Raw genomic sequence first — 17,572 nt, 5'->3', positions numbered from 1 at the left:
GCACTTACCTCAGTTCTTTTCCTCCTTGTTCGCCTCCCCTTACTGAGAGTATGGTTTTAGATCCCCCTTTCTGGGGGAAATTCTTGTTGGATAAGGTGAAATCTATAGATGAAGCTGCCCCAGCTTTGGATCTAGTTAACTCTTTGGCACGAGAACTGGAGGTATTTCTGTCGGTCACCCAGTTTCCAGTATGGTCAGGAATGATCTTGAGGAACAAAATTCATCAAGATCTAGAACCTCAGGCCAAAGAGATGACTGCTTTGCAGATTCAGTAGGCTTCAGAGGTGTTTACACTAATCAGGGAGGTTCACATAATTATCATGTTGGTGTCGTGGCGGCAGCAAGGCCTAGATCGTCCGCAAGCTAAGGTGGATGCTCTGGAAGCATAGCTCAAAGTGTTCAAGCAGGAAGTGGATTGTTTCGTCACATGTCTGAGGGGGCGTGAACAAATTTGCACTTCATTTGTTCATGAGGCCACTCTGCTTCATAGTTTCCTTCGTGCCGAGCGTAAAAGAACGCACTGGCTCTTCTAAATGGGGAAGGTGGGGGCAATTCGGTTGGATGACAGATTTTTCATCCTGCCCTCATACCAGGCAAAATATTCTCACTTCTCCAACTTGGTCGGGTTTGCCTTTAGCTGGATTGAAGTTTTCTAAGAAGTTTGAGAGTTCATGTTTCAGCGGGCTTTCCTTCAAGTCTAGGTAAAGTAGGTGTCAGCCGACTGAATAGACATAAACTTATGTTTAGCTGAGTTACATATTTTGAGCAATATTGTGTGTTTGATCAGGCTCTACCTATTGAGTATATGTGAAACTTATTTATTTTTTACTTAATTGATGATATATTTTGAGCTATAAAAGACTAAATGCCTCAAATGCAATCGATGTGTCATACTCAATCAAACCCTTTCGACCTTGGTTGATATTAATTTATCTATGGTAAACACGTTATCCCGGTCGACATTAGTTTGACATGTTATAGACGTGTTTATCCCGATCGAGGTTAGCCTGCGCTTTATAGTTATATTAATTCAGACAGTGCTTCCAGCATGACCGACTATTTCATATTTTCTGTCCTTGACTCGGGATCTGTCAAACCCACTCCATCTTCCTTTATTATACATAGTAAACTGCGCCTTTTCTCAGAATTTCCTTGATTATGATTGACTTTTCAATGGTAAGAGAATGTTGGAGGCGTGTGACGAGGCACCACCAACCCTTACATGATTCGATTTGTCGTGTCCATCATAAATGCCTATTTATGGTCATATGACACGTGTCTTTTCTCCTTTTTGTAACATCAGCTTTTGCATTTTTCTATAATCAATAGTGTCTATTGATAAAACGTATTTTGATCTAACGGTGACCATACGCTCTCTCAACCCTAAACCCTTCATCTTCTTGTCGACTTTGTCTCTTCTTCCTTGCCTTAGTGCTTCTTCCCTATTGTGATCTTCTCGCTCAATCTTCGCGCTCGCTTCCAGTGATCTCCTCTCTTGACTTCAGTAAGTAACTTGTTATTTTGTTAACCCTTACTTCTATCTATGGCTGAAGAAACGATTGCTCCTTGGTATACTCAAATTTCATCTTCTTTCAACAAGGATGCTCGACTTGCTATTCGTATGCAATATGAAATTCCTAAGGAATACGACATCATCATTCCTAAACCAAATGAACATTCTCACCATCCTCATGCTAACTGTGTAACTTTCTTTAGGGATCAGTTGATAGGGGGTTTAAGGTTTCTCATTCCCCCTTTTCCAATCAAAGTAAGCCAATACTTTGACATTCCTCTTCAACAATTTGTACCTAATGCCTTTCGTTATTTGTGTGGTATATACATGTTATTTCGTACACTTGATATTCCTCTTACTCCTCAAAATGTTTTCATATTTTCCTATCCAAAGGTAGCAGAACACGGTGTTTTTCTTTTCCAATCTCGGACTAAAATGGTCCTTTTTGATGATATGCCTTCTTCTCTTAAAGCCTGGAAATCTCGCTTCTTTTTTATAAAGTTTTTGGGACCTATTCCTTGGTCTCATGCTTGGAAATCTTCGTTACCTCCTTTACCTGATATCAAGGAGTTTCATCTTCACCCGTCTTTTCCCCTTTATTGTGAAAAGTTACTGTGTCATCGCCTTTCTATCACTAAATGACTGCGGAGTGATCTTCTGTATCTGTTTGGTTTGAGCCCAGTCAGATGCAAGATACACGGCTCCTTAGGTAAAATTTTGTTTCTTCTTCTATCAATTTTTACTAACTAAAACATTTTCTTCCATTTTTGTGTAGTGGCTGGTTTTTATGCTGCTTTGATCGACGAAGAACTACATCTGGAAGAGGCCGAACTTCACGCTAAAGAGCAAGAGCTTCTTGCTGTAATTAATCCGCCATCTTCAATTGAAGCTTCAGTTCCTCTGGTTGAAGCTTCTAGTTCTCAAGTAACTCCTGAAGTTCCTGAGGTTCTTCCAGCAGGAACTTCTGTTGCCTCTTTGCCAATTGTTTCTGTTGGTTGCTACTCGGAAAACCTAACGGTTCCACTGTACAAAAATTTGTACAAAGGTCTGAACCTTTTCCTAGCTACCATGTGTTCTTTTAAATTAAACTTGGATCGCCTGCGGAACTTAACACGTTTGATCCTAAGTTTAATTTATTTGTTCTTTTAGGTTTAGACTTGGATCTCCTGCGGAACTTAACACGTTCGATCCAAATCACCTAGGTCACGAAGACAATTAAATATCTATTTCCAAAATCGGCTTCCAGTACTGCATGGCGAGGCACATGACCTTCTTGGATATGGGAGCGACCACCACCGACTAGACAAAGCCTTTTAAGGAAATTAAATATTTAACCTTCCCATAGTAACCCTAGGTTAACCACTAAGAACAATCAAATCACAAGGAAAAGAAAAAACAAAAGAACACAACTTCGAAAACTAATTCGAAAAACTAGAATCACATGCCTTTTGTATTTGGTATTTTTACAAAGAAACAAAACTAACATGATGCGGAAACCAATTATTAGTTATACCTTTCTTTGTGAATAATGACCTCTTGATCTTCTTCCGTATTCCTCTTCTAATCTCGGACGTTGTGTGGACAACGATCTTCCGAGACGAGAACCACCTAGCACCTTCTTCTCCTTCCTTCAAGTTTCGGCCAAGCACAAAACTTCCAAAGGATGAAGAACTTTTTCCACCAACCAAGCTCCAATGGATGCAAGCTTTCTCTCCTTCTTCTCCAAGCTAAGATCCGGCCACCACTTGATCTCCAAGAAAGATGAGAGGTTTAGCCACACCAAGGAGAGGAGAGACCTTGAAGAAGCCGGCCACACCAAGGAAGAAAAGAGGGAGAAAATAGAATCGAGGTTGTGTCCATGAAGACACCCAAACCCCCTCTTTTATATTTCTTAGCCTTGGCAATAAGGAAAATTTAATAAAACCTTCCTTAATTCTTTTGCCATTAAAAAAGAAAATTTTAATTAATTAAAATTAAAATTCTTTTCTTAGTACATATGGCTGGGCACATCAAACAAGCAAACAAGGAAATTTTTCGCTAGAAAAATTAAAGCTTCCTAATTTGCTTCCGGAAAAATTTTTAAATAAAATTTCTCTTTAATAATCCCTTCATGGTTGTTGTTAAAAAGGAAATTTCTATAATTTTAAAATTTATCTTTTCAACATGTGGTTGATATGAATAAGGAAAGTTTTTACCAAAATTAAAATCAACCTTTTAATCTACAAATAAGGAAAGAGATTTAACTCTTCTCTTAATCTTTTGTAGAATCTTATAAAAGGAAATATTTTAAATTTTAAACTTTCTTTTAAATTATGTATTCCACATAAGAAAAAATTTTAAATTAAAATTCCTTTTCTATTTTTAATGGCCGGCCACACATAGGTTGAACTCATGCTTGGGCCGGCCACAATCAATCCCATCTAAACATGGTTTGGCCGGCCCTTGCTTGAGCTCCAAGCAAAGCTTGGCCGACCCCCTTTAGATGGGTGTGAAGGTGGGTATAGGTGGGTATAGTACTCTATAATTAAGAGGCTACGATAGGAACCGAGAGGAGGAATTGGTTTTGGTCTCCCGATAAAATTAAGCATCCCGTGTTCGCCCCGAACACACAACTTAATTTTATCAATAATAATTCATTCCACTAGAGAACTATTATTGAACTACCGCACCAATCCCAAATTACATTTTTGGGCTCCTTCTTATTATGAGTGTGTTAATCTCCCTGTGTTTAAGATGTCGAATGTCCACTAATTAAGTGAGTTACTGACAACTCATTTAATTAATATCTTAGTCCAAGAGTAGTACCACTCAACCTTATCGCCAAGTTGGACTAAATCCACCTGCAGGGTTTAACATGACAATCCTTATGAGCTCCTCTTGGGGACATTATCAATCTAGATCACTAGGACACAGTTTCCTTCTATAATCAACAACACACACTACAAGTGATATCATTTCCCAACTTATCGGGCTTATTGATTTATCGAACTAAATCTCACCCATTGATAAATTAAAGAAATAAATATCAAATATATGTGCTTGTTATTATATTAGGATTAAGAGCACACACTTCCATAATAACTGAGGTTTTTGTTCCTTTATAAAGTCAGTATAAAAGAAACGACCTCTAATGGTCCTACTCAATACACTCTAAGTGTACTAGTGTAATTATATAGTTAAGATAAACTAATACCTAATTACACTACGACCTTCCAATGGTTTGTTCCTTTCCATTTTGGTCGTGAGCTACTGTTTATAATTTATAAGGTACTGATAACATTATCTTCTGTATGTAACACCACATACTATGTTATCTACAATATAAATTAATTGAACAACTACAAATAAATGTAGATAATTTGACCAAATGTGATTCTTTATTCAAAATAAATGTCTACAAAAGCTTAGGCTTTCAGTATACACTCTAACAATCTCCCACTTATACTAATGACTAAGCTGCCATATCTGCTGCCATACATCTGATTCTCATCCCCTCCACATGCCGATCGAAAGCTTTTGCTGGAAGGGCCTTAGTGAAAGGATCTGCCAGGTTATCTGCTGATGCAATCTTGGCGATGACAACTTCTTCTCGCTTCACGATATCTCGTATCAAGTGGTACTTGCGCTATATATGTTTACTTACCTTATGGGCTCGTGGTTCCTTCAAGTTTGCGACTGCACCGCTATTATCATAATAAATTGTGATGATTTTGGGCAAACCAGGAATCATATCTAAGTCCATTAGAAAGTTCCTGAGCCATACTACTTCTTTAGCTGCCTCAGAGGCTGCCACATACTCAGCTTCCATGGTTGAGTCCGAAACGTATTTCTGCTTAACACTCCTCCATGCAATGGCTCCACCTCCTAAAGTAAACACATAGCCTGATGTAGACTTACTGTTGTCCCTATCTGATTGGAAATCTGAATCCGTGTAACCCACAGGGAGAAAATCGTCTAATTGGTAAATTATCATATAATCTCTAGTCCTTCTCAGGTACTTTAATATATGCTTTACCGCAGTCCAATGTTTTTGTCCAGGGTTACTCTGATATCTGCTAACCATGCCCACGGTAAAACAGACATCAGGTCTCGTACACAGCATTGCATACATAAGGCTTCCTACAGCCGAAGCATAAGGAACTGCTTTCATGTCCTCTATCTCCTTTGATGTCTTTGGAGACATCTCTTTAGATAGAGCTACTCCATGCCTAAAAGGTAAGAAACCCTTTTTGGAATTCTGCATGCTAAAAAGAGCAAGGATTGTATCTATATATGAAGCTTGGGACAGACACAACATTCTTTTCTTGCGATCCCTTATAACTTTGATCCCAAGAATGTGTGCACAATCTCCTAAGTCCTTCATATCAAATTGTTTGGACAACCATACCCTTATGTCTGATAATACCTTGACATTGTTGCCAATTAACAAAATATCATCTACGTATAATACAAGAAATACCATCACGTTTCCGTTACACTTCTTGTATACACAAGACTCATCCGGGCACTGAATAAATCCATATGACTGGATTACTTCATTAAACCGGATGTTTCAAAATCTTGAAGCTTGCTTCAGTCCATACATGGACCGATTGAGTTTGCACACTAGATGCTCTTTGCCTTTTTCAATGAACCCTTCTAGTTGCTTCATATGGATGTTTTCTTCAAAACTTCCATTAAGGAAAGCTGTCTTGACATCAATTTGCCAAATCTAATAATCCATATGAGCGGCAATGGATAAGAGTATCCGGATAGACTTAAGCATGGTTACCGGTGAAAAGGTTTCCTCATAATCGATTCCCTCTTTTTGAGTGTATCCTTTCACAACAAGTCTTGCTTTGAAGGTTTCTACCTTCCCGTCTGTCCCTCTTTTCCTTTTGTAGATCCACTTGCATCCAAGGACTTTTACACCATCAGGTGGTTCTACAAGCTCCCAGACCTTATTAGAGTACATAGATTCTATTTCAGAATTCATTACCTTTTGCCAAGATACTGCATCTATATTTTGGAGTGCTTCGTCATATCTTCGGGGATCAGGTTCATGTTTACCCGGGATCAAGTCCGAAGACTCTCCCAAAAACATGAATCTCTCAGGTTCCCTCACAACTCTACCACTACAACGAGGCACCGTCTGTGGTTGTGTATCATGTCTGACACGTGTTGCAGTCTCTTGTGGTACTTCATCTTGTACTTTGGTACTAAAGTAGACGTGTCCTCTCTAAGTTCTTCTAAAATAATTTTGCTACTGGACTTGTGATCCATTATATAGTCTTCTTCTAAAAACTGGGCATTGGTGCTAACAATGACCTTCTGATCTTTAGGACTATAAAATAAACCACCTTTCGTTCCTCTGGGATAACCCACAAATACACGAACTTTTGTACGAGATTCTAATTTATCAGCATCTAGTTTCAGCACATGTGCTGGACTACCCCAAATCTAAATATGTCTTAGACTGGGCTTTCTCCCATTCCATAATTCTGTGGGAGTAGAAGATACTAATTTAGAAGGTACTAAGTTCAGAATGTGCGCTGTCGTTTCCAGAGCGTATCCCCAAAACGAATTTGGTAATTCTGAATAACTTATCATCAATCTAACCATTTCCATAAGAGTCATATTCCTTCGTTCTGCCACACCATTCTGTTGGGGTGTACCAGGTGCGGACAATTGGGATTGAATCCCGGCTTCTGATAAGTAATTCCTAAACTCTCCTAAGAGGTATTCACCACCACGATCAGACCGTAGTGTCTTGATACTTTTACCTAGTCGTTTCTCCTCATCAGCCTTGTACTCTTTGAACTTATCAAAGCACTCGGACTTGCGGCGTATTAGGTAAATGTATCCGTATCTTGAATCATCGTCTATAAAAGAGATAAAATATTCAAACCCACCTCTCGCCTGGATTGACATAGGACCATACAAATCAGAATGAACCAATTCTAACGCTTCTTTGGCTCTATACCCCTTGGCCTTAAAAGGCCTCTTGGTCATTTTATCTTCCAAGCAAGATTCACAAGTTGGAAAATTTTCCAACTCTAATGAACCCAAGAGTCCATCGGCTATAAGCCTTTGAATCCTACTTAAGTTAATATGACGAAGCCTTAGATGCCAAAGATACGCTAGGTTCATTTCCGAAGGTTGTTTTCTCTTATTAGTGTTAGAAGATGTGTTATAAATTTTCATATTTTGCTTTGTGGGAGAAATTGAATTTAAAGTATATAAATTGCCAACTAATGCACCAGAACAGATAATCAGTTTATTTCTCTTTATAACTACATTGTTATTAAAGGAAACAGAATATCCATCCAAATACAGTTTAGAAACTGAAATTAAATTCTTTCTAAAACTGGGTACATAGAGACAATTTCTTAAAACCAATTTTCTATTCCTATCAAAAGATAAGTAGACGTTTCCCACTGCAACAGCCGCCACCTCAGTAGCATTGCCCATGTAGACGGTTATCTCTCCTTCATATAGTCGTCGGGTTTCCTGGAACCCCTGCAAAGAATTACAAACATGATCAGTGGCTCCCGTATCTACACACCAGGTGCTGGTAGATAACACCGCTAAACATATTGCAACAACTAGAGCATGAGATATACCTTTGTTGTTTTGATTCCTACGAGGACATTCCACCTTCCAATGCCCTGACTGCTTGCAGATGAAGCACTTGTCCTTCGGCTTCTTCATTCCAGCTTTAGGTCCTGTACTCTAAGATTTATTCACCTTCTTTGCTGAGCTAACTTGTTTCTTCTTCTTCTTTCCTTTCGGTTTAGAAGTAGAATCATTTTCAGCATAGTGAATCTGAGAATTGTGACGAAACAAACCTTCTGCTGCCTGAAGTTCTGTCAGTAGTTCCGCCAATGAATATACCCTCTTATTCATATTATAATTGAGGCGGAATTGCTCAAAACTTCTAGGTAGCGTTTGGAGGATCATATCGATCTGGGTTTCCCCATCAATTTCTCCTCCAAGGATTTGTATTTCATTTAGATAAGCCACCATCTTTAGGATATGATCCCTCACAGGAGTACCCTCTTGCATGGTGGCTGTCATTATCTTTCTCATGGCTTCTTGCCTAGAGGCCCGATCCTGGTGACCAAAGAGTTCCTTGAGATTGTTCATAATATCATAAGTTGTTGATAAATCTTGATGCTAATGTTGCAATACATTTGACATTGAAGCCAAAATGTAACACCGCGCCATCTCATCTGCTTTTACCCATTTCTTATGATACTCAATCTTCTCTTGGGTAGATTCATCATTGGGTGCATCAGGGCAAGGCTCAGTCAGTACAAACTTATAGCTTTCAGCAATAAGAACAATGTCTAGGTTCCTTTTCCAATCTATGTAGTTAGGACCAGTAAGTCTATTCTCTTTTAGTATGATGGCCAGTGGGTTGAAAGTCATCCTAAGAATCACAAATAACTTTTGGTCAGAACTCTAAATTTAAAATAATATTGATTCCTCAAACAATACTATTTTAAATTAACCAACACCTCAAAACACCGTGAATTTTGTATGCCACGATAGTGTGGACGTATACAAATTCAACATTTGTAAAAGGAGGGTGTAATCCATTAATTTTATTATATTGTCAACCTAACTTTTTGACAAATAAAATTAATAGTTGGTTTCCTTTGTGTTGGAGTGTATACTTAAAAGTTTAGCTTTTGTACACATTTATTTTGAAATAAAGAATCACATTGGTCAAATGTTTACATTTATTTGTTAAATGTAATTGTTCAATTAATTTATATAGTAGATAACATGGAGTGTGGAGTCACACTTAGAAGATCATGGTGTCAGTTCTCTATAAATTATAAACAGTTGCTCACGACTAAGATGGAAATGAACAAACCATCAGAATAGACGTAGTGTAATTAAGTATTAATTTATCTTGACTAATAAATTACACTAATACACTTTTAAGTGTATTGAGTAGGATCATTTAGGTAAGTTTTTTTTATACTGACTCAGTAAAAGAACTAGACCTTAGTTATTATGGAAGTGTGTGCTCTTAATCCTAATATAATAACAAGCATTATATTTAATATTTATTTCTTTGACTTATCAAAGGGTGAGGTTTAGCTCGATAAATCAATATGCCCGATAAGTTGGGAAATGATATTGCTTATAGTATGTGTTGTTGATTATAGAAGGAATCTGTGTCCTAGTTATCTAGGTTGAGAATGCCCCCAAGAGGAGCTCATAAGGATTGCCATGTTAAACCCTGCAGGTGGACCTAGTCCAACATGACAATAAAGTTGAGTGGTACTACTCTTGGAGCTAGATATTAATTAAATGAGTTGTCAATAACTCACTTAATTAGTGGACATTCGTAATCTTAAACACAGGGAGACTAACACACTCATGATAAGAAGGAGCCCATAATGTAATTTGGGATTGGTGCGGTAGTGCGGTAATAACTCTCTAGTGGAATGAGTTTTTATCGATGAACTTGAGTTGTGTGTTCGGAGCGAGCACGGGATACTCAAGCTCATCGGAAGGCCAAAACAATTCTCCTCTAGGTCCCTGTTGTAGCCTCAATAAAGCCTCAAGTCCATCCAAAGAAAAGACTATCTTGGTGTCCAAGAAGGGGTCGGTTCATTGCTTGGTGACCAAGCAATAGTCGACCACATATTCTCTAGAAATGGTCGGCCCTTGCCTTGGGCAAGGGGGCCGGCCGCAATATTTAAATTAGGAAGGTTGTTTTTGAATTTTTAAATTTCCTCAGATATTTACAATTTGTAAAAAGAAAGATTTTAAAAATTAATAAAATTTTCCTGAATCAAGGGGGAGCAGAAAAAAAAAGAAGTTTTTATAACCAAGATATTTTTTTCTTAAATAAGATTATTTTTAACTTGGATTTAAAATAAAATTATTTTTAACTTAGATTTAAAATAAAATTATTTTTACTTAGATTTAAAATTATTTTTTACTTGGATTTAAAACTATTTTTTACTTGGATTTAAAATAGAATTATTTTTGACTTGAAAATAAAATTATTTTTAACTTGGCTTTGAAATAAAAATTATTTTTAACTTATTTATGCTTAAAGTTGGATTAAATTATTTTGAATTGGAGTCTAAATTAAAAAGTTAAGTTTTATGAACTTTTAAGTACTTGCTAAAATTTAAATTAGCTTAGTTTTAAAACTTGAATTTAATTTATTAACTTAACTTGCAAACCTATTATTTTGACTAAATATTATTTGCTAAGTTTTTACGGAATAACTTTAAGACTTGAATTCTTATACAACTACTATTTTCAAGTAACAAAGCTTCCTTTCAAGGGGGGGGCAAATTATCTTTTCTTTACATCCCTTTCTCTACTTTATATATTTTTGATATATGACAAAGGGGGAGAGGAAAGTGAAAATTAAGAAAGTTAAAGTAAAAATGAATAAAAGCAAAAACTAGAACATTTTGTTCAATTTACTACAATTACTTAACATGTTCTACTTATTGCAATGACTTGATTCTTAATATTGCTACAATTACTTAACATGTTCTAGTTATTGCAATGACTTGATTCTTAATATTGCATTTATCCTTTTTGAGTACTTTTTGTTTTACTTAACTTTGAATTATGTTGTCATAATCAAAAAAGGGGAGATTGTCGGTGTGAAAAGCATCCGACGATCGAACCTAAGTTTTGATAATGGCAAAGGATTCAAAATTAAGGTTATTTGTTATCTAACGTGTTTGAATGAGCTTGCAGGAAAATCCTAAGTGTACTTAGGCAAAAGTCCTAACTGCGGTTAGGCAGGTGAAAAACTCTAGGGGGAGGTAACCCTAGGTCCTAGGGGTGGTAACCCTAGGTACTTGAGGGTGGTAACCCTAGGCGGGAAGTCTTGCCGGGTCGAGGGCTTCAGGCAAAAGTCCTAGAGTCGAGGACTCTAGGTGGAAAGTCTTGGTGTCACGAACCAGGTGAAAGACTGGGCGGATCGTGGAGTGGGCATCCAATGGAAAATCCTGAAGGTTCGGGCGCTGAGCAAAAGTCCAGTTGATAAACTACGAAGTGGTCAGAGCTCATCCACACTGCGGATTCGGTGCGGTGGAGGGCGCCCTCCATGGTGATGGAGGTGCCCTCCATGAGCTTTATAAGGCATCTTCGAGCAGCAGCAAGATACAACAACGAAATCGCAATCTGTCTTCTTCGTGTTGCTCAAAAGACGATCTAGAAAAGCTATAGCAAAACCCCGACGACCAGGAGCTTCAAACTTATTATTTTCTGTTGTCGGTATATACTTTATTACTGCTTTAATTGTATTTCAAACTGTTTCCCGTGCTTATAGTGATTGCCCAAAGTAAACGCTCAACGAACATGGGCCTTAGAGTAGGAGTCGCCCCAGGCTCCGAACCAAGTAAATCTTGGAGTTCGTGTGTTTGTTATTTACTTTTCCGCTGCATGTTTTATTTCTGATTCTTCCGAAACGAAAGTGAAAGCCAAGAGCACTATTCACAACCCTCCCCTCTAGCGTTTTCGATCCAACATTAATATTATTAAATAAGGACAGATGAACGATCACAAAAAAAAATATATAAAAGGGTACACCAGGTATAAGGAAGGCAAGATTTATCTTTTTTTTTTCTTGATTACTCTCTCTTCCTGATTTTTTACTTGAACGTCAGAGGGTCAACGCCAAGGACCCCTTTCCTGGTTTGGTTTTGTTTTGCAGGATCGAAGTCTTCTTTCCGTCAGTGGTCACCTCATTCCCGGCTTTCTAGCTTCCTTCATTCGGACAGGATCATGATCGTTGCAGACTTCAAGATAAAAAGCGGTTAAAGATTCAAACAAAGACTTCTTCTTCTCATCGATTCTCACAGATTTCTCTCCAACACTCACTACCAAAGTTCTTGAAGACTTAGAGAGAAGTGTTGTTGTATTTCTAAATTGATCAAGAGGTGGACAAGAAAGAAGAAGCAAGTTAGGGTTTCATTGGCGTAAATCTAATAAGATTCCATTTGTATTAGCTTCTTTTTTCTTCTTGTTGTATTGGATTCTTGTACGAGGTTTCTCCACCTTCGGAGTGTTTCTGAAAGGAGTGTATTTGATAGTGCATGTGTGAGAGAGGGCAGGATTCTTGGATTAGTCACCTCGTTAAGGTGGATAACAAGTAAATTCTTTGTGTTAGCATTGGTGGAACTTCACTTCGTGTTTTCAGCTACAAACCATCATCAACAAAGCGAAACGAGCTATTCACCCTCCTCTAGCTCCCGGAGTATCCCAACATTAGTCCTTTCTTGACTTCGACTGCCACGTCACCCGTTTGTCTTCACTTTGACTCGACTTCGTAGGTCTGTCTTGTTTGCCATATCAATCATCTTCCTCATCAGCACTCTGGTCGGTGATGGCGGCCATGGGTAAACCGGCGTCCGTAGGCGGTTCAAGGATGTGGTCGCCCTTGCCGACCGCATCGCTGACCCTTACGCGGGTTGCTCATCCAGCGATGGGGAGTATCAACGAGCTCAAGTCATTTCTAGGATTCTCGGAAGCCTCGCTCATCAAACGATAAGAACAACCAAAAGTACCAAAGTTAGTGCTATTGAAGAGTATGAGCGTATAAAGGTAACACACTAATACCTGTTGTTACAGTTACAAAGCCTGCTGAATAATCTGTTTGAAGAGACATTTGATGACATCTCCCAATCTAGCAATCATGAGCCATCAGCAGACTGATAAACTTTTTATGGTAGTTTTAAAAAGACAATGAGGATGCTTCTCCTGCTCCTTTCTATCTTTATCCTCTTCTGAGACCACTTGTGATAACTTGCATACAATCTCTTATGTTTTCTTCAATTTACAAGCTGTATCTTCGCTGAACAAAACACATGCAATTCTTTTGCGAACACAAGATCGCAGTTAAAGCTTATCTTTCTTCAATTGATCTAATGGCTAGCAAAACTACTATGCAGGAAAGGAATGCAAGTGAACTTGAGAGGCTTGACGGGGCGAAGCATGGAGATTTTCTAGCGGTGCTCAAGGATTTGTAAGTAATCAGGTACTGTCTTGGTTGCAACGAAAGCAGCACAAGAGATCATTTTTTTCCCCTTCTAACCACACCAATACATGCAGTTTAAATTTACGAGTGAAGTTGCTCATGTTACATCAATGAAATAAAATATATGAGATTTTTTGGCTGTTTACTTCATGTTAAATATGTAGGAATATATTACAAAGTTAAGGTAGGTACATGCTGTCAAATGTTTTGTTCAAGAGATATAATATCTCAGTATCTTAAAAGGGATTAACTTATGATCTTTGGACGTACTATTGAACTTATGTTGTCATGCTATTCAGGTCAGCCATGCAGATAAATGTGCGACAGAGTGGGCAGAATTAGCAGAATATGTTAAATGGGATGAATAAGTGAGGGTAAATAAATTCAAACACAGTATCCTTTCAAATTACGTTCCTATTATCTGAACTCTGAAGTGCAATTAAGCACTCTTCTTTGTGGATATGTTTCTACAGTTTGGGGCTTTATTTTTCAGTAAAAACTGCCCCAACTTTGCATATGAGACATGAACAATTGAGAGTGATTTTGCTAATGTTTTCCTTGACCATTTTAATCTGATACATATCGAAAATTGCTAGCTTTATTTCACTATACATATTGCATTGAGCAACTTCACTTGATGTGCATGTTTGCAGACAAATGTATAATTGGTAATAAAAAAACCAACTTATGTTTAGAACAGAACAAGAGAAAGTGGAGTTAGAACAGAACTAGTGTACATTATATAAAAAGAATCAAATTAGTTGTTAAATAATCAAATATTAGCTTATCGTAAGGATTCAAAATGAAAATTTCACTCTAAAAAAAAGATCTTTTTTTACCGTGTAATGTGAGATCTAATGCAGTGGTGAAGAAACGATAGGGAGGAGAAACCAGCAACCATCAGATCTGAGGATCAGATGCGTACGGGAACAGCTGCCGAGGCGGCTCCGCCGAGGAAGGATAACAATCCGGCGGCGTTGCCTAGATCCTGCTCGTCGAGGAACAGATCCTCCGGGACGCGGAAGGCTCCGTGAGCGGCGACGATGCCTGCGCCAGCAACGAGGGCGGAGACGATGATTGATCCGACAGAGGTGAGGAAGACGACGAGGGCGGAGAGGAGGACAAGGCCGCCGAGGGTCTCGCGGTCGGTGAAGGTGCGGCCGAAGAGCACGAGGGGCGGATCGGAGGGGCGGAAGAGGTAGAGGAGGCACCAGGCGACGAGGAGCGTGAGGAGGACGAGGAAGGAGAAGGGATTGGTGACGAGGGAGACGGCGAGGACGGAGGCCACGACCGCGGCGTAGTTAACGCGGAAGTACGCCAGGTTCTTCCGGAGGCGGGAGGTGGCATCGGAGAAGGACTCCGGGCGGGAGAATGCGGAGCGGTCGGCGAGCTCAGACCAGGGGCGGCGATCGGAGAGAGAGCGGTTGATGGAATCGTTGAGGCGCGACAGGAAGAGGCGCAAGGCAGGGATGGCGACGGGGGCGGATCCGGCAGAAACCGGGGTGGAGAGGGGGACGGAAAGAGGAGGAGATGGGGCGGAGGACGGCATCGAAGGGAAAGGAAGTGATGAGATTAGTAAATTTTGAAGGGCGTTACAAAATATGGGTCGAAAATTCCATTTCCCCTCCCTAGTTTTATGACTTTATCAACAGTTTTACTCGCTGCCCCCGGCCAGATTTAGAAGATTACTTAGGAGAGAAAATAAAGAATGGAGGGTCTTTTTAATATTAATTTTAAAAATATTTTTTTTAATAATTCTGTTAAAAGAACGTTTTTAAAAAAATTTTGTCCGTTTAATAATTCTGGTTCAGTTGATTATCGAGCATCGAGTCAGCTCAATTAATTATTGATTGGTTTGAATGACTATGATTTGAGTGAGAAGGTGTATAAATTTGATTCGGTCTATTTAAATAGGTGAGCAAAAGGAAAAAAAATATAATAAACAGTAAAAATGAATAAAGAATTCTGAGTACGTAATTTTATATACATGTGGCTTTAAGAAGAGTTCCTTATATAATGTCAATTTTTCTCAATATCAATGTATTTTTAAAAAAAGATAAATTATTCTTACATTTTTTAAAAAATTTATCTATCATTTTTGTATTTTACAAATTAGAAACTTTCGTTATAAAGATTAATTTTCTAATCATTATTATACAAAATGTTAAAAAGAAATATTAGATCAGGATCCTTAATATGTTTTACTTGTAGGTCGTCCGAGTCCCCTTTATCGTCTGATCAACTTTCGCTCGTAGTTGGATTGGATCGGGTAAAAAATGATGAGTCTTTCCAGAACTTAACTTTTACTTAGTCTTTTCATTTGGTCAAAAAGTTCGGTTCGATTGAATGTGCCTAATATATCCGATTGAATCGAAGGTTCAACTGGCCAGATTACTCATTTGTGATATCTGACTAGTTCTAAATAACACTAATATAACTTGAGATTTTATCGATCTGGAAGAACATGTGACTATCCAAACCCTAAGTATTGACTCCTACTGCCATATATATTTTCTTAACTTTCACCCCGATTTCGAGGGTCCCCGGCTATTCGCCATATCATTTTTAAATAATTATTTTTTCACTTTTTAATTATTTAACGGTGAATTATAAATTCATCCCGTAATTTATCTCCTACTGACACGAACTCTAAGAAATACTGGAATGAACTCGGAGTAACAATCAAGTAACAGTTGCCTGTGCCGTCCTCGTATGCTCACTAAACATTATCATCTAGTTATTAATAATCAAAGTCATCTAAAAATACTTTTAATATTATTATTTAGTTGAGTGGGCCGAAAGCATTTTAACTTTTAATTTAAACAAAGTCACTTGCCACGTGACACACTTTTACGGCATTCAATTATATTACGTCCCCACATGCAAACAAAAATTAACAAAAAGACAAATTAATATAATTAGTAATTTTTAGGGGGCGTTTGATTCATTCCTATGAATAGGAATCGGAATCATTGTATCATAGAATAGGAATGAGTATAAACATGAATATTACTCTTAAAAGTAATGTTTGATTAGTTGTATATTTTCTATCGGAATAAATCAAAATTTCCTTTTTTACCCTTAAAGAAAAATAATAGAAAAAATTATATATGAGAGAAAGATGAATGTGAGAGAAAAATATGTGAAAGAGAATGATGAGAGAGTGTGTGATGACAATGAATGAAGAGAGAGAAAGTGTGATAAAAAAAAATGAGAAAATAGAGTATGATATAAGAGAGCATGATGAGAAAGAAAATATAATGTGAGAGAAAGTATGATGGGTGAGATGAAGAGAGAGAAAATATAATGAGAAAAAAATGAGGAGAGAGTGTGTGATAAGAGAAATTGAGGAGAGAGAAAGTATGATGAGAGAAAAAGTGTGTTGAGGAAAAAAAGGAGGGAGTGTGACAAGAGAGATTGAGGAGAGAGAAAATGTGATGAGAGTGAAAGTGTGATAAGAAAAAAAGAGAAAAGAGAGTGTGATGGGAGAGATTGAGGAGTGCGAAAGTACGATGAGAGAGAAAGTATGATGAGAAAAAAGAAGAGAGTGCAATGGAAGAGATTGAGGAGAGAGAAAGTATGATGAGAGAGAAAGTGTAATGAGAAAAAAAGAGTGTGATAGGAGAGATTAAGAAGAGAGAAAGTGTGTGATAAAATGACGAGAGAGAAAATATGATGAGAGAGAAAATATGATGAGAGAGAAAATATGATGAGAGAGAACAAGGAGAGAGTAGTGATACGAAACAATAAATAAATAAATATATTTTGATATTTGATATTAAGGGAGAAAATTTTAATTTTAGGACAAGGGTATTTTTGGAATAAAAGAATATTTTGATTGATGAAAATGGGGTAATGACTCATTGAATTACATGGGAATGAGCTATTACCCAATTTCAAGGATTCATTCCCTTATTTGTATTTCTATTCCCATAATCCAAACATTAACAATGACAATCAATAATTCTTATTTCTATTCCCCACTCTTATTCCCCTAAACCAAACGTTTATTAAAGAAAAGGATTGTTTTTCAAAAAACAAAAACAAAAAAA

General features: G+C 37.7%; 1 protein-coding gene across 2 annotated transcripts; it reads right to left on the bottom strand.

The window, feature by feature from the left end:
* Positions 1–12,602: 12,602 nt before the first annotated feature.
* Positions 12,603–15,154, bottom strand: LOC122024667 (PRA1 family protein B3-like). 2 transcript variants are annotated; one of them, XM_042583335.1, is made up of 2 exons: positions 13,103–15,154; positions 12,603–13,015 (listed from the first exon to the last, which is right to left on the bottom strand). In XM_042583335.1, the coding sequence occupies exon 1, from the start codon at positions 15,067–15,069 to the stop codon at positions 14,434–14,436; it is 636 nt and encodes a 211-aa protein (XP_042439269.1). In that variant the 5' UTR covers positions 15,070–15,154; the 3' UTR covers positions 12,603–13,015; positions 13,103–14,433. The 2 variants fall into 2 exon arrangements, with proteins under 2 accessions (XP_042439269.1, XP_042439270.1); XM_042583336.1 differs by having other exon boundaries at positions 12,603–13,019; positions 13,103–15,153.
* Positions 15,155–17,572: the final 2,418 nt, after the last annotated feature.

Source organism: Zingiber officinale, chromosome 9B (assembly GCF_018446385.1).
Source record: "Zingiber officinale cultivar Zhangliang chromosome 9B, Zo_v1.1, whole genome shotgun sequence".
In the NCBI taxonomy this organism is placed as follows: domain Eukaryota; kingdom Viridiplantae; phylum Streptophyta; class Magnoliopsida; order Zingiberales; family Zingiberaceae; genus Zingiber; species Zingiber officinale.
Note: the sequence above shows the minus strand (reverse complement) of the source record. Positions and strands in the feature narration are given on the sequence as shown.

Coding starts and splice junctions, on each gene's coding strand:
- LOC122024667 (XM_042583335.1), bottom strand. CDS start 15,069: ATGCCGTCCTCCGCCCCATCTCCTCCTCTTTCCGTCCCCCTCTCCACC.